General features: G+C 33.9%; 2 protein-coding genes across 3 annotated transcripts; both read left to right on the top strand.

The window, feature by feature from the left end:
• Positions 1-134: 134 nt before the first annotated feature.
• Positions 135-12755, top strand: LOC128155995 (uncharacterized). The gene is made up of 8 exons (XM_052817948.1): positions 135-597; positions 682-1038; positions 1137-1357; positions 1473-1588; positions 1925-2041; positions 2561-3862; positions 9239-9355; positions 10008-12755. Exons 1-8 carry the CDS (start codon positions 282-284, stop codon positions 11329-11331), a joined length of 3870 nt encoding a protein of 1289 aa, XP_052673908.1. The 5' UTR covers positions 135-281; the 3' UTR covers positions 11332-12755.
• A 2013-nt stretch (positions 12756-14768) lies between these two features.
• On the top strand, positions 14769-18997 carry LOC128169858 (U1 small nuclear ribonucleoprotein C-like). 2 transcript variants are annotated; one of them, XM_052835912.1, is made up of 6 exons: positions 14769-14908; positions 15086-15128; positions 17006-17114; positions 17920-17937; positions 18331-18441; positions 18637-18997. In XM_052835912.1, the coding sequence occupies exons 1-6, from the start codon at positions 14901-14903 to the stop codon at positions 18729-18731; spliced, it is 384 nt and encodes a 127-aa protein (XP_052691872.1). In that variant the 5' UTR covers positions 14769-14900; the 3' UTR covers positions 18732-18997. The 2 variants fall into 2 exon arrangements, with proteins under 2 accessions (XP_052691872.1, XP_052691867.1); XM_052835907.1 differs by having other exon boundaries at positions 14770-14908; positions 17920-18003.
• Positions 18998-23376: the final 4379 nt, after the last annotated feature.

Consider the following 23376-nt stretch of genomic DNA (forward strand, 5'->3'; position numbering starts at 1 on the left):
AAAATATGTTCGAAACCCAAAATTTTGATTGATAGGCCTGTACAATGTACTTCAAATTGTAGACATTTAAATCAGAAGTAGGCCAATAATTAGTCATTGGGTCAATAGTAGCGCTGTCATGTTTGAAAGCCTTCATTGCATAGTCAGTATGTTGATAAAACTTCGAAAATCAATCGATAAATCGGTTCCAAGTAAGGAAGTCTTAACAGTTTTTGGAAAAAGGAAGTGGTCAATATACATAAAACAAACAGACAGGAGAAGGGGTTACAATACCTCAAAACATGGGATGCTGTGCTTCCGTAAAAGTCAGTCCTGTGGACAATTCCGCAGAGACTCACAAAATAAACAACGAATTCGCTGACCGGTCCAGCAAAGGACGGTCTAAACCAGAAGAAAAATTCTCGGAACAAAATATTGAACAGAATGACAAAACCCAAATTCAAACGGAATCGCAAGAAGACGACGAGGAAACGCTAACTACAGATGAGGTGATTCCGCATAATTCTTCTAATATCTCATCAGATTTAGTGGCACAAACAGAAGAAGATGACCTCCTCCAAACTTATGACAGAGATAGAACGGATAGCTTTGAACAAGGTCATAAAAGGAAACAAAGATAATACAAATGATTATTTGAAGTTTGAAGTTTTAATGTCGTATTATTTTCCCTTCTTATTTTAGATAAACATCTTCAGCATAGCATCGAAAAGTCTCAAACTTCTAATCAAAGTACTGAAAATAGGTCTGGAATACTGGAAAATGAGACTACAACACAGAGAGAAGAAACCGGTGAAGAAAATTTAATCAGCAGTTATGAAGACTTAAGAAAAATTAATCGAGACGAAGAAGTACTGTCTGAAACTGTATCGGTGAATAAAGATGAAGGTAATAAAACTCAAAATGAAACACAAGAAGATGACAAAGAATCCTTGGCTAATAAGGAGGTGATTCCTAATGATTCGTCGAGTGCAACATTGGATTTGGTTTCAAAAACAGAAAATGTCCCCAACACTGAAATTAAAAAAAATACTGAACATGGTAAGAAAAGCCAACAAATGATCTCTTAAATGTCTTTTTTGATTTGCATTACTTATGTTTTTTATTTTATATATACTAGTATATGTAATTGTAATTAGGTGAGGAAAATAACGAATCTTTCAAAGAGTTTTCGACTAAAGACCTAAATAGTCCCGATATACTGGAGAATGAAACTACAAAAGAACAAAAAGAACACAAATTGGAAAAAATTTCCAACACTTCCGACAATTTCAGAGAAAGCATGGATGACGAAGTATCCACCCAAATTACTTTAGAAATAAAGGAGGATTTCACCGCAATAGATCAACATGCACTTTCGGTAGTTACTTTTTTCACATTATTATTTTTCCTATCATCAAAGTTATTCTACTTATTCAAGTCAACGAGTTTTGCATTTTACAAGATGTGATATTTTAAAAACATGTTGCTTTTAGGCGCCTGAAGAAGTTAAAACGTCTATCGCTACGCTAGCAGACTATTTGCTTAAACCAGCCAATTCCGACTCGAAGAAAGCCCGCGTTATCTTTATTTGGATAGCAGATAACATAAGGTTGATATTTTCATCTTTGTATATTGTTATTCTTGACCTTTTTTTACCCCTCTTCAATGTTGTTTAATTTAACAACATTATGACTATTTCGTTAAAACTCCTAAAAGTAGTAGTTGTGAGGCGATGCGGGTAAAATTGTGAAATCACATTTTTGTATAGTTTGAATATTTTAAGATTTTATTTGAAAGAAAATTTTATAGAAAAGAAAGTTTTGGCTTCTCTGTTGTGTACTATCGTAGTTTAATGTTATAAAGTTATTCATATGGCTCTGAAAAGCTAGGTTTATCGATCTTTATACCTAATCGTTGGATACATGAGCACTGCTTTTGTTGGTAGATATAACACAGAGGGTTACTTTAGTGGCCAGTATGGTGGAACTGATGCTGAATCTGTCCTTCTGTCGGGAACATCTGTCTGTAGTGGATACGCTAATTTGTTCGAAGCATTGTGCACGCAAGTATTTCAATATTTTGCCTAAATTTTGTGTTAACTATATTTGATTTTAGTTTCCGACGTGCAACACAAGATTTGATGAAAACTGGTTTGATTATATATAAAGTTTGAGTGCTCCAAAAGCTCTTTTTTTAATTCAATGATTACATTTTCGTCATTTTTTTTTAACATATAATTTCTACACAAGAAAGATTGATCTAAGAAGAACCTGTTTATTTGGGGGGTTTTCATCTAATTTAAAGGATAAAAGAGTATTGAAGTTTAATCTTTATTTACCAACCATCGAATTTTGTTGTTGAACCGATTACTTTAATCAAACATTCATAATTTCTATGTTTATGACAATTATCCACAAATTTACGTTTGTCAAAACTGTTTTTCTTATTAGATACATAGAAATATTGATGTCGTTATATTACTATATTTTATGTATTTTAAATGATAAATTGACTTGGTAATAGCATGCTAAATAATTAGATTTAAAATGAATTAACTATCAACTGTTTGATATTATTGCAGGATAGCTGGTCTGCCTGTGAAAGTTATTTCTGGTTTTTCAAAAGGGTTTGGATATTCACCAGAAGATAAATTTACACCAATGAAAAAAACAGATCATGCATGGAACGCTGTTCGCATTGACGGACATTGGCGTTTTGTCGAGTGTACTTGGGGTGCTGGTTTTTTGGACAAAAACAACTCATTTCAGAAAAAACTCGAACCGTTCTACTTTTTTACAGAACCAAAACACTTTATTAATGCCCATTTTCCTTGGAATCCTGAGGAAGAAGGATTTTCCAACTCATGGCAGCTACTTGAAAACCCAATTTCTCTTGAGACCTACCACAAGGCATTGAAATTAGAACATAGTGCAATGATGTGGAATGTATTTCCATTGACGCACAAAGAGGGCATCGTGCAGGCTCATGAAGAAATTGTTATCGAAATAGAAGACAAAAATGAGTTTCTTTGCGGTACTACGTCTAAGATATATGACATGAAGACTGGACTGTCTTGCAATGAATTTATTTTTTTGCGGCAGGAAAAATCTGGATTATTTTCGATTTCTATTCGACCGCCTTCAAATGGGAAGTATGAATTAATTATTTATGGAAAAGTTGATAGAACTGAGAACACTTATCAATCACTGATGACTTATCTCATCAGATTTTCAGATGTTTCCAAAAAGTTTAGTCCATACCCGGAAAACAATGGGCAGATGTGGGGAATGGATCTTGAAGCGTTCGACAATGGATTTTTAAAGAAAGATAATAATCGAGTGCCTGTTAAAATTATAAGTGAAGATGGGTTCGTCGATATGACATTTGCAACAACACAAAACGTCCCCACGCTTGCAAAAATTATACCTGCCACTAAGAAGCTCCCTTGGAGTAAAGAGAAATACTCTTTGGTGACAACCACACACACCAGCTTGAATATAAAAGCTTGTTTTCCGAATATGGATTTATACAAATTAGAACTGATGTGTAAAAGGGTGGATGGGGATGATGATCTGTATCACGATATGGCGTGCTTTCTTATCGAGTGCACAAAACCGGCAGATCCTTGTCCAGGATACCCTAAAGCGTATCCTCGAGCCCAAACATACGGCAGCAAACTGATAGAACCTTTATCAGCTCAGTTGCCTGCTAATACAACGGTTACCTGTCGGTTTCAGTCTCCACTTGTCGTGAAGGCAATGGTTGCTAAAATAAGCATGACCCAAAATAAAGATGAATGGTCAGGTACTGTAACAACACCTAGCTGCGGTGCCGCATTTTACATTTCTGGAAATATAGATGGTGGAAATTCCTACTCCAGACTGTATGAATTTGAAATAATATAACACTTTAAATGCATGTTTTTGGAGTTGATGGAATATTTGATGTAAAATGTCATTTTTTCTTATCAAACTATTTCCTACGTCAATATGAAAATAGTAACAAAATTCTTCGCTAAAAACATAAATTAAAAAAATGATAGCAGTAACAGTGTATGGGTAGTGTCTAGTCATATATTGTTAAAATATTGTATATATAATTTTCCTGTTGGACCAACCACTTTGCTTTTACTTTTTACAATTTCAAAGTAGTAACAATCACATTGTACTTCATGCAAAGGATGGTAACCTCTGTAGATAAAAGAGGTCAGGGGTTGTTAACACACTGACAGTCAAGAGATAACATATTATGACAATTTACCTTCATTTGGTACTCTTTTCAAAGTTAAGCAGATCTCTTACGGAAATACACAAAGGGAAATATATTTTCTCACATTATTTTACTATTTTATCAAATCATCAGTAAGTCACTCAAAGCAACTTTTTAACATGATCATGTCGTTTAAAATGCAAACTCCCCGCTGATTTTAAAAAAAGTATTTTAGCCGACATAATAAACCTTAAAAGCAATAGGGAGAAATTGAAAAGAGAAATATTGCGACCATTTTCAAAAAGGTTTATTATATACATATATCAATGAAGAAACGATAAGAATCATTCTGATCATGAAAAGGGAAATAACTCGGTAGATTAAGATTTCTCAAAATTGTTATTGTATTGATTATGGATGTTTCAGACACGACGTTGAATTATCAAAACAATCTCAGGTTTCTTAAATATTTTATTTTCAATATTCATAGTGATTCTCACAATACGTTAACTTGTAAACAGAGGGAAATGACATACAAGTAATTACTATTTACTGGGTAAGGTTTAAAAAGACAATTTAAGTAATAATAATCGCTTGCATTCAGTAAGGCTACCATTTCTTCCGCTTTCATGGATATTTTATATCTTCGAACTTTGTACAGGGCAGCACATATAGAACTATGACATTCAGTTTCGCTACATTTTAAAGATTATTCAAGAAATGTACCTGGACATGTTTGTACAAAACACAACTCATCTTAATTTTTGTTTGGAATGTATGAAATGTGGGCAATCAATACATTTGGGTAAAATTTGATTGGCTGCGTAATATTTTCATTTGAAACAATTAAGTACTTTGTCCAGCATTGTTTTTAAACATTGTTTTTAAAGTGATTTGGTGTAAATTTAAAAAAAACCCATATACTTGTGCAACTATGACCTGCGAAGATGAAGATGTGTAATATATTTAATTCCACATTGGCCAGTTGGCATTCAACTGTTTTGTTCATTTTCACCTCAAGTTACTTTTAAAGTTTCCAGAGAGGGATAATTAAAGTTTATATATTTTTTTCATTAGTCACAAACCATTTTGTGTGTTTCAATAGCCTTCGTTTCCTTCATTGTCATATCACATTTATTAAAATTACTATTTTTGTGTTACAATTTTTTTAGAATTCGCATTATCTTATTTTTCTCATAGGTATCCCTTGCCTCGAATTTACTCTCTTAACGATTTAGAAAACGCAGTTTTATTGTTTATTGATACAAGCAAATCCACAATAAAATGTAAGAGCCTTTCAAAAAAGAAATCTGCGAAAATAGCCTCAACGAATTGCAACAATTTCACAGTATATATTAATTAAAATTATCTTTTACTCAAACTTGTTTCTTTTGTGATATACATATACAAATGATTTGAATAGCGAACCGACCAGAGAATTCTATTCGCTATTCGAATAGTGAATAGCGAAAAGCGAATAGAACTCCAACTTCTGAATGCAATACAAATGTAACTCTTCCGGTAAATTTGGGTAAAAAGAATGAAAAGCAAAAGTTGTGCATGTGTATACATGTATAGATTAGGTATTTTAAATGCCATTCGCGGATCTAGAGGGGGATCAGGGAGTCTATAAAATCTGTAATATATATAGTAAACTTTTCCGAAAATATGCCTCGCCCCCCCCCCCCCCCCATGGAATCCCTCGGACAACCCCCAAACCAAACCGAAAACATTTTTCTGAATCCGCGCATGATTGCCGTTATGTTTCAACGTATTAAAGTAACGTAATTTCTTTTATTTGACTTGTATGTCTAACAAGTGTTAGAATGGTGAACTTTATGCGTGTTGGAGTTTTTAATGTTGTTCAAGGCGCCGAAAAGTTCGCGGTATGTGTGTTACCAAAACGTCTATGAAGGAGGGTTAGTTATATTCCATTTTAAATCGTTATTTTATTTTGCTTTAGAAGCCAAATTTTAAGCCTCAAGCATTTTTAACAAGAATTATATAATCATTATCCGTCAAAATATCAAATAAGTACTAGTATAAGTATCATATTTCATAATATAATACTTCAAACAGCAGATATGAATCATAAATTTAAAAGTCTACTAGAGTTAAATCGATATTCCGTCCCTGGTATAAGATTACATGTCCCCGTAACACTATCATGTGCGACAACCTGGTGGCTTTGTTATCATAAATTTTAAGGTTATAAATCAAACAGTAAATCAATTCCAAGTAAGGAAGTCCTAACAATAGCTGGAAAGCGAAAGTGGTCATTCATTGTAAAGCAAGTGTCCCGGATTATAGTTACCAATCAATACCAATCATGGGATGTTGTGCGTCCGTTAAAGTTAGTCCTAGAGAATATTCCACAGGGACTATCAACAAAAACAGCAAACTCTACGAACGGTCTAAGAAAGGAAAGCCAAAGACTAGAGAACATGAGCAAGACCAAACATCACCAAGAAAAAAAAGCAGAGGCGAAAAAGTATTGACCAGGAAAAAGGAGGACTTTACCGCGATAGATCAACATGCGCTCTTGGTATATCAGTTTTTAATGCACATGTTTATTGTAATTTGTGTACATGTCTTCCACTAATTGATAATCAATTTAAGGACGTTGGATCCTGCGATCAAAAGTTTTTTAAAGGTTTTTCTAAGTATGTTTTAAAAATCTACACACATAGCTTAAACAAAATTCAAAACAAACTTTTAGGGTATATGTGCTTGTTTCGGTGCTACGGTGTATTTAATATGGCCTTTCTGCACTTTCAGTGCAAATTGCATATAAATCGCTTTTCCCTCTATAATTTTTAATGGTATGAACCATGGTATCAAATATAAATTTATACAATTTAAGATCAATAAAATCAAAATTCACGTAATGAAAAAATTTGCAATTTCTCCACTTAATTGATTGTTTAAAACTCTCAAACATTTTCTCAAATCAAAATAGACTTGTCAGAAAAATCGTATAAATTTAGAGAATAAAACCGAAAGTTAGGTAAACGATGTAAAAGAGACATGGCATAAGATAATCTAATTTATGAAAAATCAGTTTAATAAGCCAATTTATGTAGAAAAAAATATTGAAAAATTATTACGATACAACTTATGTGTTTTGAAACAACTCGAAAATATTCCAATGCACAAACTACTAGTATCTGAAAATTTGGTCTGCACTGAAAATAAGGAAGCTAAAGTTATACGGCACATGTAAAGAAAAATGTTCACTTTCTTCTTAAAAACCGTCCGTCTCGAAAGATAGTCCCTTATACTCTGTAAATATGTAATTTATTTTATCTAATATGGTTTATTTGGCATTGTAAAATATAAATTGATAAATAGAATTAATAAAAGATAATTTTCAGACTAGAGGTGACCCAAAATGTCTACCCCAAAACAGAGAAACGAACCTCTTTAAAGAAATTTAAGGATTTTTAACGTATTTAATATACATGTATCTTTTCTAAGGCACCCAAAGAAGTAAAACGATCTATCAATACGTTAGCTGACTATTTGCTGAAATCAGCCAAACTCGACTCGGAGAAAGCTCGTGTTCTCTTCATCTGGATAGCAAACAATATAAGGTATACATTTTGATTTCATGCTTACTAGCAATTATTCAATCTTTCATTTGGGAAGAATGAATTTTAATTTTGATCTCAATTAAAAAAAGATATTGTTTTAATTAATCAATCCATACTTATAAATTAAGACTGTTTAATAATATTAAATGATTACGTACAGAGTGGATATATTTACGGGAAACTTACTTATAGTGCACAAGGACGTTAAGATTTGACCAACGTTGAATATTAAAAATAATTCAATTCGTTTCTTGAATGTGTGATTTTAGTTTTGATGCATAGAACGCTTACGTAGCATGGCCTCTGGGGCCCATTTCTCAAAAAGGCCTACGTCCAGGCGTAAGCTTAGTCCAGACTAAATAAGGGACTAAACCTCAAAACCAGACTAAGTTGCATTTCACAAAAAGGCGGAAACTTAGTCGGGACTAAATTTGGGTTTAAATCTATGCCTGCTAATGGGTAGGCGTAAGTTCTTAGTCTGTGCACAAAAATGACGAGGGTTTTGTTTCTAAAGCTAAATAAATAAAGAAATTTAATTTTCGGTTTGTTTAACGTGTTATTAAGGAAAACATTCACATTTATTGAAATATTTGTACATGTACATGTACGTATAACTTAAAAAAATACATATTGCTTGATAACTGTTCCTATTTCTAAATAGAATAAGATTAAATCAATTTGATAAATAATGGGCTTAACTCATTGAGCATATGTAATATACATTACAACTCGTTAATGAAATTAACCTGACGTATGAAGAATTAAAGATGGGTAAATCCCGATAAATAATATAAAAACAATAATAAAACAGATGCTATAATTCTAAATAAACATGTATTCCCCAACTAGATACATGTAGATTTATATAAGTACGAATAGATTATTGATTTTTAAATCACTACTCAGTAGGTAATGACTAGAGTTTAATGTTTCTAATTAAATTTGATCCTATGAAACGAAACCGATTTTTTTAATTCTATGCATAGATTTGTAATTTTAAATGCTTTAAAAAAAGCTAATAAGAATGTTATTCGATAGGCAAATCATATTTTTAAAACATATTCTGAAACCCAAGTATCTTAATATCATTAGTTCACAATAGTTTTAAAAATGCTAAATAGACTCGTGAATCTACAGCAATTCTGAATTGCAAAAATGTGTTATATATTCCGACGCCTGTTTTCCGTCAAAAATATAGTCCTTGTTAAATTCTTAACTTTGATTACTTTTTTATGCCAACATGCATGATAGTAAAAAAAAAATAGAATAATATCATATTTTAATTTCCTTTCATCTTGATTTAATGAACATCAAATTTACTTTTGACTGGTCGAAACCAGAAAAGTCTCTTCTCTTTCCTTAGGTTAATGACTAGTATAGCTATTTAAAGAATATCGATGTGGCAAACTTGAATTTTTTGTCCAATACTGATTACCCTTGTTCATTTTTTGAGTTAGATATGACACCGAAGCATTCTTTAGTGGTCACTATGGTAGCATGGATGCTAAATCTGTTCTTAAAGCGGGAAAAGCTGTCTGCAGTGGATACGCTAATCTATTTGAAGCATTATGCACGTAAGTATTTGAGTACGCTTTCTTATTTATGCGCAAACATCATTTTTAGATAAAGTTTCATGTAACTGCTTTAATAGCTTCGTCGGAACCCCCAGGTTTTTTATCCGTTCCACTGTTTTCAACTGTTGAAAGCAGTGTAACAAATAGAAAACCCGTGGATTCCGGCAATGCTTTAATATTGGATGCTAGGTATAAAATCCAAAAGCACCGAGTATTCACATATGCAGAGTTCCGTGATTTTGGAAGTAAATCATACAGATCTTAACATACCCACAATTCTTGTAGAAAAATACCTGAAATGACAGGGGATCAGGTTTTACCTTTTTTATCCTTTCATGTTAAACTTTTGCTGTTGTAATATTTACCAAGTAGCCTACCTTTTTTATCCTTTCATGTTAAACTTTTGCTGTTGTAATATTTACCAAGTAGCCTACTGTAAAATCAAAATCGAGAGCAATGCCGTCAGAATGAATCTGGCATCAATATGACATTCTAAGATTAATAATAATATCTGAGCGAACAGTCATACTTTATCGGGCCACATGACTTTGCAATTAGGATGTATTTTACTATTACTGCAATAGATATTCTTTTTAGAAATCGCCTATCCGTTGTTTTATCAATTTGGTTCATGCACCTTTATTCATTTCAGAATAGCTGGTCTTCCTGTGAAAGTTATTGCTGGTTTTTCCAAAGGATATAGTTATTCAGCAGAAAATCCTTTTACACCATTGACAAAGACAGATCATGCATGGAACGTGGTACGAGTGGACGGACAATGGCAGTTCGTTGAATGTACCTGGGGTGCTGGATATGTGGACAAAAACAGAAAATTTCAGAAAAGCCTAAATACCTTTTATTTTTTCACTGACCCAAAACTCTTTATAACTGATCATTTCCCATGGCAGCCCAATGAGGGAAGTGTGTCCAAAACATGGCAACTTCTTGGTAATCCAATTTCATTAGAGACATACAACAAAGCACTAAAACTTGATTACAGCGCAATGATGTGGAATGTTTTTCCACTGACCCACAAAGAGAGCATTGTTGAGGCTCGCGATGAAGTTGAAATAATAATCGGAGATAAAGATGGACTTCTTTGCGTCATAACCTCAGATTTTTATGATATGAATACCGGTATGCCTTGTGATAACTTCACTTTCCTTCGACAAGAGAAATCGAAAGAATTTTCTATTTCTATTCTACCCCCATCTAATGGAAAATATAATTTAACTATTTTTGGTGAAATTAATAAGACTGAGAAAACTTATCAATCATTGATGACTTATGTCATTAAGTTTTCAAATGTTTCCAAAGAGTACAATCCATATCCACAAAACAATGGGCAAACGTGGGGAATAAATCTCGAGGCGTTTGACAATGGATTTTCAAAGACGGAAAAGAATCGTCTACCGGTGAAAATCAGAAGTAAAGATGGGCACTTGGACAAAACATTTGTCACAAATCGGAATATCCCCACTCTTGCGAAAATTATACCTGCAACTAAAAAGCTCTCTTGGAATTATGAAAAGTATTGTTTGGTATCGGCCACACACACCAGCTTGAATATAAAAGCTTGTTTTCCTGTTACGGATTTTTACAAATTAGAACTGATGTGTCAAAGGGTGGATGGGGATGATGATCTGTATCACAATATGGCTTGCTTTCTTATCGAGTGCACAAAACCGGCAGATCCTTGTCCAGGATACCCTAAAGTGTACCCCCAGGCCCAAACATACGGCTACAAATTGATAGAACCTCTATCAGCTCAGTTGCCTGCTAATACAACGGTTACCTGTCGGTTTCAGTCTCCACTCATCGTGAAAGCCATGGCGTCTGATACAAAAATGACACGTGATGGAGATGAATGGTCATGTACTGTAACAACACCAAGTTCTGGCACAAGATTCGACATTTCTGGAAATACAGATGGCACACATACTTTCTGGACACTTTTTCAATACGACGTAATATAAAGCCCAATGTGCAGGAAATGTGTACGCTTTATTATCTATTTACTTGTATCGGTATATTCATTGAGATGATGCATGTTGATTACGTTTTTGCATTTGAAAAATTAAGGGATTTTTTCTTTAGAAAAGCAGCTCTATATGAGCACATATATATTTGCAAGTCCAGTCTAGCATTTAGCCGTTTAGTATCCATTTATCTTCTGAATAAAACATTGTTTAACCCTTTTACGTTCGTACCTGTCTTTGAACGGTAACGAATAACTGCATCTCATAGGTGACGGATTTTAAGAATAATATGAAGAAAGATTTACAAATTCCAATGTCTTTGTCAGAGATGAAACCACGAATCGGTTTTCTAATGTAAGGTCCAAATACATTTCATCAATGACTATTTTGATATAATTATTATTTACATGTATTTAATATTTATTCGCACAATTGCTGAAAATTATGTTAAAATAAGTAAGAAGAAATCCTTCTTTGAATATTAGGAGGTGATCAAATTTATCATAAAGCACTTCGAGCCTTAATAGGTTTGATCTTGATCACCACATAATGCTCAAAGAATGATTCTTTATCCCTTAAAAGAAGCAAAATGTATATGATGAACAGAAGCTTGGCATATTTTAAACATATAAATATTTTAAAATAAGTGTGCGTAAAAGATTTCGAATTTTCCAAATTATTTTCCGAATCATTCTCCTCCCCTGGAAAGAGGTGAAACGTCCCGAATGGGAAGGAATAAGACTTGTTTTCGACATGTTGCCTGTTCTGTAAGGTTATGACACAATGATGGATATTCAAAGTCAGGGATGACAGATGATATTTAATAAATACACAGGCACTGGCATATCATGAAGTAAATGCGCCTATTCATCTTTTTCATAGACAAACAAAATATGTTAATTCGATCGATAGAAGAAGTGAAGAAAAGGAGGGCCGGATGGTCGTAGCGACTTTAAGACCACGTTAATCCCCTTACTTAATATCCTTAAGATGAGGAGCTATGTTTAAATATTTAAAATCTGATGAAATTTTAAACATGAAATATTACATGCAGCCAAAAATCATTGAAATTTTACGGTAAATACATGTATGTGCATTACATTTTATTTTTAAAATCTTCAATGTATTTTACATAATTATGTGAAATGCATAACTTTATATCATATATTTAAACTTATTTAAATCTCATTAGCCAGTTGACCTCCAAAAAATAAATTTGAAATAATAGCATTAAAGAATTTGAACATTATTGTCAAACATTGCGTATCTAACAACGTGCTCACCACGTGGTCTTTTCTTGGAACTAGGCACAGGCTCTTGACGCTATAAATTTTTCTCATAATAAAAATAAATACCCTTGTCGTAAAAACACTGCTAAAAACCAACTACTCAGTATATAACAAGCGATTTGATAAACCTGCAATGTTTCATTCACTGAGGTAATTGACATTGTCTTAGAATCAGTGCTAACGTACAAACAACAGTCAGATTGGGGAAAACATAAAACGTTTAAATTCATCGTGTCTTAGAAAGGATTTTATGAGATGATAATTCCTGACGTGTTCTTTGTTTGTTTTTATTATAAGAAAATTTATAACGTCAGGTGCCTGTGGAACTAGGCTAAGAAAATAGTAATTGTGCGTTTTCTCTGATGTATAATAAATGAATTATTATTAGATGTAGGTTTTCGAACCGAACAACATACACCGTGTTCCCAGCCATATTGTATATCTGACTGTTGTTTATTACCAGTTTACTTCACTCTTAGCATGCTTACTTATATAGGTTTATTTCTCCCGTTAACCTAATTCCCTTAAATTACTTCTTTTTATTCGTTAAATATAAAACTGCGTATTGTGTGTCAATGCGACAGCATGTTGTGTGTTAGTGCGACAGTGTGTTGTGCAAAGTTGGCGAAAAGAAATTAATTGAAAGGAAGGAAATTAACAGTGAAAATTGATGTTACATTAATTTACAGGAAAGCTATGCCCCCCACCCCCAATACGGGTTAGGAATTTCATGATTATTTCGATGACCCCCCCCCCCCCCCCGACTTTCAAAAACGATGCTACGTGCCTGCAGAAACATGTTATTTATGTCTCTGGTGCCTGAGAATAGTTATGTGGTCCGGGAAAATACTGGAGAAAGTTTCATTCTCTTTAAGACTGAGACCAGAAGATGACTAAGTGCTGCGTTACTCATACATGTGTCACACACTGGTTTTCACCGTCGTGACTAATTGTTTGGGGAAATTAGCTCAAGGATCAACCTGTGTCTAATATGCAAGAAACTTGCTTCCACAGCATCTGATTGAATCAAAATAAAATCCGTAAATTAAAATAAACCTGTCTTTATTTGATTGCCGCAAGATGGAAAGTGTGTTGTAACCCAGGCAGTAGACAGAACACCAGTGAGGGTCATACAATGTATTTATTCAATATATAAAGAAAGAAATATTAATCTTTATTTGCCTCCAAAGAAACCGAAATAAGAATGTTTTTCTTAGTATCTAACAGCTGGGAATGTCATCCTAAGTTTACAAAAGATGTGCGAATGAATTAGCTAACAAAGGGAACAGAAATTTGTTTTTCAGAAAAATACTTTAAGGAAATTGTGCGAAATAGTAGATATTCTTAAACTAAAATAAAATAAAATTTACTATTACATGAGGAAAATCCTAATTGAATATTAGAATTAATATAAAATATAAAATCAAAAATATCATGAATTATGAATTCATGTTAATCATAACTGTTACATTAAAAGTTTAAAATTTATCAATTTAAACTTAACTATAACAGTTTTAAAACTGTTATAGTTAAGTTTAAATTGATAAATTTTAAACTTTTAATGTAACACATGTAACCCTGGTGCAAACCTGGGGCGGGGATCTTTCATTTCATGTTATTAAATGATCGAGTTCATATTAAATAAAACCTTAAAGTTTTAAATGTTTAAGCTGCTAATTGAAAGAAATGTGGAAAAAGAAGCAAGCAGAAAGTGTAAAGCATTGTGCAATTACAGTTTTTGATTAAAAAAGATCTTCTTATGCCTCCAAAAACGAAAGACGTCAACATGGTCAATTAAATCATATTCATTGACGAATTTCTGTTACTATGGTGTCAACATTTAGTTTCTCTGCTATGTAAGACATGCAAACAACACTTATTCTGCATAGTATAAAAATGTAATCTTGTATATGCATATGATATGTTTCACTGACTTTTAATTTGTTCGATTAATCAAACTGTAATGGGCACTCAGAGGAGTTTCAGAATTTATAGATCACACTGTAACATATTTCATTGCATTACTTTATCTTGATTTATTTTGATTATTATGATATATGCTTGATTGTCGTGTACGTTTCAGTACATATTTTTTTAATTTACAGTTCTCCATCAAATAAAATAACAAATCGCTTTATTGCAATATACCGGAATTTATCGGATTATACGACACTGCTTTTAAGGTTTTAAACTTACATTTACTTGTATGTCTGTGTGTCGAACTTCCGGTGTTTTGTGCTCGCATCGTTTCACTTTTTTTCAAGTTTATGTCTGAAAATGCCAAAGTAAGTACAATCTTGTTAAGAATGTTTGACATAGACAGTTACTTGTTATACAGAAAATCAGTTTATCATTAAAAACCGACGGCGATAACGGATGTTGTAGCATAACGTTAGATGCACGTCTCATTGTGCTACGGTAACATGTTGTCTAATGTCTACCGCATTCTTTTGTGATTTCAGATACTACTGTGACTACTGCGACACCTATCTCACACATGATTCAGTAAGTATCTGTGTTTCAATTGGTTGTTTAATGTGTTTTGACTATGTTATAATGTTTGAGAGCCATATATAGAATGTTCTATCGTTAAAAAGACAGATGTCCTACGGACCCGGTTAAACGATAGAATTCGTCCCATATACTCGCTTTGTAGCAAATAAAAAAATTACATCGCACTGTATCTCGCCTAAATTTTCATACTATTGGTCTCAAATGCCTTCAATGTTTCTCTTTTATAATCCCATATTACCACATTAACTCTTTTTGCAACGTTAATATGTAAACGGTGTGACCGTTGGACCGAGCGCAGATTTAACACAGAGCAGTTTGATTTTTGTAGAATAAAATTAATTTGAAATGCACACAGTAGGATCCGCCTGGTTGCCTACTCAAAGCATTAGCCAAAGTTTGACGAAACGTCGCGTGCTCAGTCTACATTATGACGTCATGTTTCAAACGTAATGCACGTTTTGTCTTCGGAAATAGCCGAAGAGAGTTACGTTATTCCGAACTTTTTTTTTATTTCTTCTTTCATTGTTTATCAATTTAAGTCATACAAATGCCGCAGTAATAAAATTGAATACTTTATTCAGTATCTAAAAGACCAGTTCCTTGATATTAACGTTTTTATTTTCCATCTGATAATTTGGGTTTTTATTTTCCATCTGATAATTTGGTAAGACATACATAGAACTAGTCGTGTTTCTTGACTGAAGCACTGTTGAAACTTATCCCGTGTCCTCTTTTATTTCTTATGATTCAAATTACCTTCAATTTAAATACTGGAACATTTTATCCGAGTTTAGGGGAAACAAACATTGATAAGTACCGGTCAAACAATGATTGAATTAACTTTTTAAAAACAAAATGGCTGCCAATATGGCGGCGCCCATGGCTGGAAGAAAATTTTTTTGGCCTTAGTACCCCTGATTCAACTTTCATTTTTCAATGATTTTTTTATATATACGTGTTACCATTAATCCTCGCTTCGCTAGGCGGGTGGGCTTCGCCCGCCTCTCGCTGATATTACCACATTAACTGTTTTTGCAACAAAATCACTGCCACTTTTAACATCACGTTTCAAAATTCCCTGTTTATGGTGCCATGTTAATGAAAAAAATCTGAGACATTCCGAGTGCAATTTCAGACAAAATGGCGGGCAAATTCAAACGTGCATTTTAACAAAATGTCTCAGTACGAGTCATTACATGGATATTTTGTGGACTTTACTATATATGCATGTTCAAAAAGGTTTGCAATGTATAAAAATGTGTTTTTCCCCTGCAAATTATTTTTAACAGACTTAAAATCGATGCGAAGTTGATCCGCTTCGCGGCTGCTACATTGCAAGTATATAGGACGAATTCTTACTGTGACCTGAGCGTAGCCCAGTCACGGTAAGATTATTCTTTCTATGAGAGCCATTGTTACTATTTTTTAACGTTACATCGATAGTCGCAGAGCACAGCCATCTATTTGCTCTATATCCATAAGAACCATAAGTAATATGTAAAGGGTAAGACCGTTGGATCGAGCGTAGATTTAATACAGTGCAGTTTGATTTTTTGTTGAAGAAAATTTATTTGAAAAGCACACATTCGGATCTACCTGTCTACTAATATCATAAACCAAAGTTGGACTGTAAAAAGGTTGCATGCTCAGTCTACATTATAACGTCATGTTTCATACTTTTGTCTTCGAAAATAGCCGAAGAAAAGGACTTGAGTGGCAAAATTTTGGTCGTCCATCAAAATATTTTCAGACTAGAAGTTTGCAGGTTATCTGTCCATTAAAAAATGTGGTTTCCGATGAATATGTAAAGATAAGATAGCTCATAGTATATTAGTTTGATTGTTCAATGCTTTTATTTCTTAAACCAGCCATCAGTAAGAAAAACACATTGCAATGGAAGAAAGCATAAAGAAAATGTCAGATTATATTACCAGAAGTGGCTAGAAGAACAAGTACAAAAACTTGTAGATGACACAAGTAAGTGCAAGTCAGAACTGCTGTTGTAATAATTTATCATTTATTCTGTTTCATGTCTGCCATTGTGACTAAAGGATTATATATGATATGGGCCTAAAATGGCCCCCTTAAAATGAACATCGTCATTTTACTGTCATTCTCTGTACAGTTATGATATGTGATGTTTTTACATTATGTTCATTTTTATTCAAGTGCCCACAATTTAGAAATATGATTTCATAAAGACAACCTTTTCTCGCCATTTTTGCATTTTTAGCATAAAACAGCTTGTTTTCAAGCAGTTTTTCTTTCAGAAAACATAGAGCGCATGCTTGAACAAACAAAATATTTTAATCAGAGATGTAACTAGGCAACTGACAAAAAAATTTTCCTTGTTCAAGCATGTGCACTATATTTCCCATTCGTTAAAAGGTAAGCAAAATGTCAATTTTTGACAGATTTTGATTAAATTATAGAAATAGTGTCACTTCTGACAGCATATATTGCAAGTGGGTGTAAATAAATTAAATAAATAGATGAAATATATATTTTATATCAACTCTTCTAAAAAATAACATAAGATTTTATTGTTCCCAAAACACTTTAAAAAATGGTGAATTATGGGGGCCAAATTCATATCACATATAATTCTTTGTTTAAATTTTGGTGTTTTTTAAAAGAATTTCAAAGTAACTAACAACACATCAAGAACAAGGACGAAAATTCATATTAAAATTAATTTGTGCAATGTTAATCATATTTGACTATTGATCATTTATTTGCTTTATGACAACTTCTAACCTTTTTCTATTCTTATTTTAAACAGCGGCAGCATTCAAAGCAGGTAAAATAGCATCCAACCCATTCCAGTCGGGTGCTCCGGGTGGTGCCATGATACCTCCTCCAGCTGGTAATGCATCACATTCAGACATCCCAATATCCGTACCATGTTGTACATGTACTGATAATACGGGTCCATGTAGTATCCAAACAATCAGATTCAATTCCTTTTGTTAAAAACCTTTCAGTTAAATTGTTCTTTTAACTTTGAAGGAGTAAACCTCTATTACACAATAACTACAGTTACCGGTATTTAAAGCTTAAGTATCCAACAAAACTAAATCATATTCCAGCTGGTATTGGTTGAAATGTGTTTTCTGATTTTGAAAATTTAATGTTCTTTTTTTGTTTGCATGTATGACTTATTGATAACACATGACTTATGCTTTAATTACAGCAGGTAAACCTGGAGGACCTCCTCAGGGCCCAATGCCCATGGGAGGGCCCATGCCTGGTGGGCCAATGCCACTAATGGGTCCACCAGGGGGACCTATGGGTATGATGCCAGGTAAATGATCTCATATTCATTGTATTTATAAAAAAAAATTGGAAATTTAGGAAATAAATCTCTAGTAAGTCATGGAAAAAGTGCTTGTATGGTATTGTATGCTGAAATGCATTTAAGAAAATATGATCAATTTAATAAGTAACACTTAAAGAAAATGGCAGTACCTTGAAACTGTTGTAACTTGTGTCTTTGTAGTTGGGATGCGGCCTCCAATGGGCCCAATGATGGGACCCATGGGTCCTATGATGAGGGGGCCAATGATGGGACAACCAAGAAAACCAATGAAATGATCACCCATAGGATGTGTGTGGTAGCTGAGGACATTAGCGTGTGTGGATGGTGTGATGTGTGAGGACTCGTGTTGAAAGTGATCCTGTTTCATCTTGTGTTTCTGACTGTGGAGCATGTGTTGACAGGGGAGAAAATGTACACTTTATACATGTTCTACATGTAGTTAAATGATGTGTGACTGGTTAAAATGAATTTGTCAGTTTTTATCTTTTTTTTGTGTGTATGTAAATACAATGTCATCAAAATAAAATTTAAAAGAACATTGTCTCTGAAGTTAATGTTTTAAGCTCAGCTAAGCTGACAGCATGTGTTTTTTTTTCTGATATTTGATATGCACGTGTGTGTCTGCAATTTTTAGCTCACCTGAGCCAAAGGCTCAAGTGAGCTTTTCTGATCACAATTTGTCCGTTGTCTGTCGTTGTCGTCGTCGTCGTTGTCGTTGTTAACTTTTCACATTTTCATCTTCTTCTCAAGAACCACTGGGCAGATTTCAACCAAATTTGACACAAAGCACCACTAGGTGAAGGGGATTCAAGTTTGTTCAAATGAAGGGCCACGCCCTCTTTAAAGGGGAGATAATTGAGAATTATTGAAAATTTGTTGGTATTTTTCAAAAATCTTCTTCTCAAAAACTATTTGGCCTGAAAAGCTAAAACTTGTGTGGAGGCATCCCCAGGTAGTGTAGATTCAAGTTTGTTCAAATCATGGTCCCTGGGGGTAGGGAGGGGCCACAATTGGGGGATCAAGTTTTACATAGGAATATATAGAGAAAATCTTTAAAAATCTTCTTCTCAAAAACTATTGGGCCAGAAAAGATCAAATTAAAATGGGAGCATCTACAGGTAGTGTAGATTCAAATTTGTTCAAATCATGGTCCCCGGGGGTAGGGTGGGGCCACAATTGGGGGATCAAGTTTTACATACGATTATATAGAGAAAATTTTTAAAAATCTTCTCCTCAAAAACTATTAGGCCAGGAAAGCTCAAATTTGAGTGGAAGCATCCTCAGATAGTGTAGATATAAGTTTGTTCAAATCATGGTCCCCGGGGGTAGGGTGGGGCCACAATAGGGGGATGAATTTTTACATAGGAATATATAGAGAAAATCTTTAAAAATCTTCTTCTCAAAAACTATTAAACCAGAAAAGCTCAAATTATAATGGAATCATCTCTTCAGGTAGTGTAGATTCAAGCTTGTACAAATCATGGTCCCCGGGGATAGGGTGGGGCCAAAATGGGGGGATCAAGTTTTACATAGGAATATATAGAGAAAATCTATAAAAATCTTCTTCTCAAAAACAATTTGGCCAGAAAAGATCAAATTAAAATGGAAGCATCCTCAGGTAGTGTAAATTCAAGTTTGTTCAAATCATGGTCCCTGGGGGTAGGGCGGGGCCACAATGGGGGATACATTTTTATACATAGAGAAAATCTCTAAAAAATCTTCTTCTCAAAACTATTAGGCCAGGAAAGCCCAAATCTGAGTTTGATGAAACCATGATACCCTAGAAAAAAGTGGGGCCACAAAATGGGGGGGGGGGGGTATATAGGAATAGAGAAAAATCTTCTTACAGGTACAACAACAAAAGGGGCTTGGTATTTACCAAAAGAAAGAGGTGGATAAAAATTGGCAGATTTTTAATTTTGTATTAGCAAGATCTACTGTACTAAGTTGTCAAGATATTTTGATACTGTAATGCTAATTTGATCAGAATTATGGCAATTGTTGCTCAGGTGAGCAATGTGGCCCCTGGGCCTCTTGTTTTTTTATATGTTTAATGTTTTATTTGAAACCACTGGGTCAGTCACAAAATCTTTGAAAGAACCAATGGACCTGAAATGTCTGTGTTCAAAGAAATCCTTTTTTTTTTAGTTCACCTGAGCCAAAGGCTCAAGTGAGCTTTTCTGATCACAATTTGTCCGTTGTCTGTCGTTGTCGTCGTCGTTGTAAACTTTTCACATTTTCATCTTCTTCTCAAGAACCACCGGGCAGATTTCAACCAAATTTGGCACAAAGCACAACTAGGTGAAGGGGATTCAAATTTGTTCAAATGAAGGGCCACACCCTCTTTAAAGGGGAGATAATTGAGAATTATTGAAAATTTGTTGGTATTTTTCAAAAATCTTCTTCTCAAAAACCATTCGACCTGAAAAGCTTAAACTTGTGTGGAGGCATCCTCAGGTAGTGTAGATTTAAATTTGTTCAAATCATGGTCCCCGGGGGTAAGGTGGTGCCACTATTAGAGGATAAATTTTTATACAGGAATATATAGAGAAAATCTTTAAAAAAATTTCTTTTAAAAACTATCAGGCCAGAAAAGCTCAAATTAAAATTGGAGCATCCTCAGATAGTGTAGATTCAAGTTTGTTCAAATCATGGTCCCTGGGGGTAGGGTGGGGCCACAATTGGGGGATCAAGTTTTACATAGGAATATATAGAGAAAATCTTTGAAAATCTTCTTCTCAAAAACTATTAGGCCAGGAAAGCTCAAATTTGAGTGGAAGCATCCTCAGATAGTGTAGATATAAGTTTGTTCAAATCATGGTCCCTGGGGGTAGGGTGGGGCCACAATTGGGGGATCAAGTTTTACATAGGAATATATAGAGAAAATCTTTAAAAATCTTCTTCTCAAAAATTATTTGGCCAGAAAAGCTCAAATTAAAGAGGAAGCTTCCTCAGGTAGTGTAGATTCAAGTTTGTTCAAATCATAGTCCCTGGTGGTAGGGTGGGGCCACAATGGGGGAATGGATTTTTACATAGGAATATATATATATAGAGAAAATCTTTAAAAATCTTCTTCTCAAAAACTATTAGGCCAGGAAAGCTCAAATTAAATTGGAAGCATCCTCAGGTAGTGTAGATTCAAGTTTGTTCAAATCATGGTCCCTGGGGGTAGGGTGGGGCCACAATTGGGGGATCAAGTTTTACATAGGAATATATAGAGAAAATCTTTAAAAATCTTGTTCTCAAAAACTATTAGGCCAGAAAAGTTAAAATTAAAATGGAAGCATCCTCAGGTAGTGTAGATTCAAGTTTGTTCAAATCATAGTCCCTGGGGGTAGGGTGGTGCCACAATGGGGGGGGGGGGGGGTGTCTAGTTTTACATACATGTAGGAATATATAGAGAAAATCTTTAAAAATCTTCTTCTCAAAAACTATTAAGCCAGCAAAGCTCAAATTTGAGTGGAAGCATCCTCAGATAGTGTAGATTCAGGTTTGTTCAAATCATGGTCCCAAGGGGTAAGGTGGTGCCACAATTAGGGGATAAATTTTTATACAGGAATATATAGAGAAAATCTTTAAAAAAAATTCTTTTAAAAACTATTTGGCCAAGAAAGCACAAATTGGCCTGTAACCATCCTCAGATGATGTAGATTCAAGTTTGTTCAAATCATGGTCCCTGGAGGTAGGGCAGGGCCACAATGGGGGATAAATTTTTATATATAAAGAAAATCTTTAAAAATCTTTTCAAAACTATTTGGCCAGGAAAGCCCAAATTTGAGTGGAAGCATCCCCAGATCGTATAGATTCAAGTTTGTTTAAATAATAGTCCAGGGGTATGGTCTGGTATGGTGAAGCCACAATAGGGGATGAATTTTTACATAGGAATATATAGAGAAAATCTTAAAAATCTTCTTTTTAAAGACTATTTGGCCAGAAAAGCTTAAATTTGTGTAGAGGCATCCTCGGATAGTGTAAATTCAAGTTTGCAAAATCACAGTCCCTAGTGATAGGGCAGGGCCGTGATGGCGTTTTGAATTTTTACATAGGAATATATAGAGAAAATCTTAAAATATTCTGGGAAAGTTTCGGTCCAAAACTCAGTACAAAATTAGTGTGAAACCACAGGTTATGCAGTTTTAAGTTTGATGAAACCATGATTCCCTAGAGAAAAGTGGGGCTACGAAATGGAGGGGGGGGGGGGGGGGTATATAGGAATAGAGAAAAATCTCCTTACAGGTACAACAACAAAAGGAGCTTGGTATTTACCCCAAAAAAAGAGGTGGATAAAAATTGGCAGATTTTCAATTTTTTTTAGCAAGATCTACTTTACTTAGTTGTCAAAATATTTTGATACATGTACTGTAATGCTAATTTGATCAGAATTAAGGTAATTGTTGCTCAGGTGAGCGATGTGGCCCCTGGACCTCTTGTTTTAATTATGCTAGATTTTAGATTTGTTCAAACCTTAATCATGAACAAGGGAGAGGTGCGTAATTCAACAAAGAAAATTAGAAGAAATCCTCAAATATTACTGATACATTTTAAATATGTTTTAACTCTGCAAGTGCCTTTAAACCAAAAAGAATGCAAATTTGATGCAAAATTCAACACGGAAAATTCTCTGAAAAATCTTCTAAACAACTGTACATGAATTATTTCACTTTATTTTAACACCGATGCGAAAATACGGTTTTAAGGAAAAGAGACAGTTAGACAAGAAAGTCCAGAAATAAAAATAAAGGATTTTTTAGAAGTATTTGCTCATCTCATCATTTTTCTAAATGGCTTGCTGATTTTTTTTTCCTTGTCTGGATTAACTGGGGATAGATGGCTACCATGTTCAAATTTCTCAATTGATCAACTTGATTTTGTTTGGGTGTTGTATCCCACAGGATTGGCACACTTGTGAATGGAGTCGAT

Source organism: Crassostrea angulata, chromosome 1 (genome assembly GCF_025612915.1).
Source record: "Crassostrea angulata isolate pt1a10 chromosome 1, ASM2561291v2, whole genome shotgun sequence".
Taxonomy (NCBI): domain Eukaryota; kingdom Metazoa; phylum Mollusca; class Bivalvia; order Ostreida; family Ostreidae; genus Magallana; species Magallana angulata.

Excerpts from the sequence above, each read along its gene's own strand:
- LOC128169858 (XM_052835907.1), top strand. Across the intron at positions 17,115-17,919 it reads AAAACTTGTAGATGACACAA|CGGCAGCATTCAAAGCAGGT; the intron begins GTAAGTGCAAGT and ends TATTTTAAACAG. Across the intron at positions 18,004-18,330 it reads CATGATACCTCCTCCAGCTG|CAGGTAAACCTGGAGGACCT; the intron begins GTAATGCATCAC and ends CTTTAATTACAG.
- LOC128155995 (XM_052817948.1), top strand. The coding sequence starts at position 282 with ATGGGATGCTGTGCTTCCGTAAAAGTCAGTCCTGTGGACAATTCCGCA. Across the intron at positions 1,039-1,136 it reads TAAAAAAAATACTGAACATG|GTGAGGAAAATAACGAATCT; the intron begins GTAAGAAAAGCC and ends AATTGTAATTAG. Across the intron at positions 3,863-9,238 it reads GGAAATTCCTACTCCAGACT|ATATGACACCGAAGCATTCT; the intron begins GTATGAATTTGA and ends TTTTTGAGTTAG.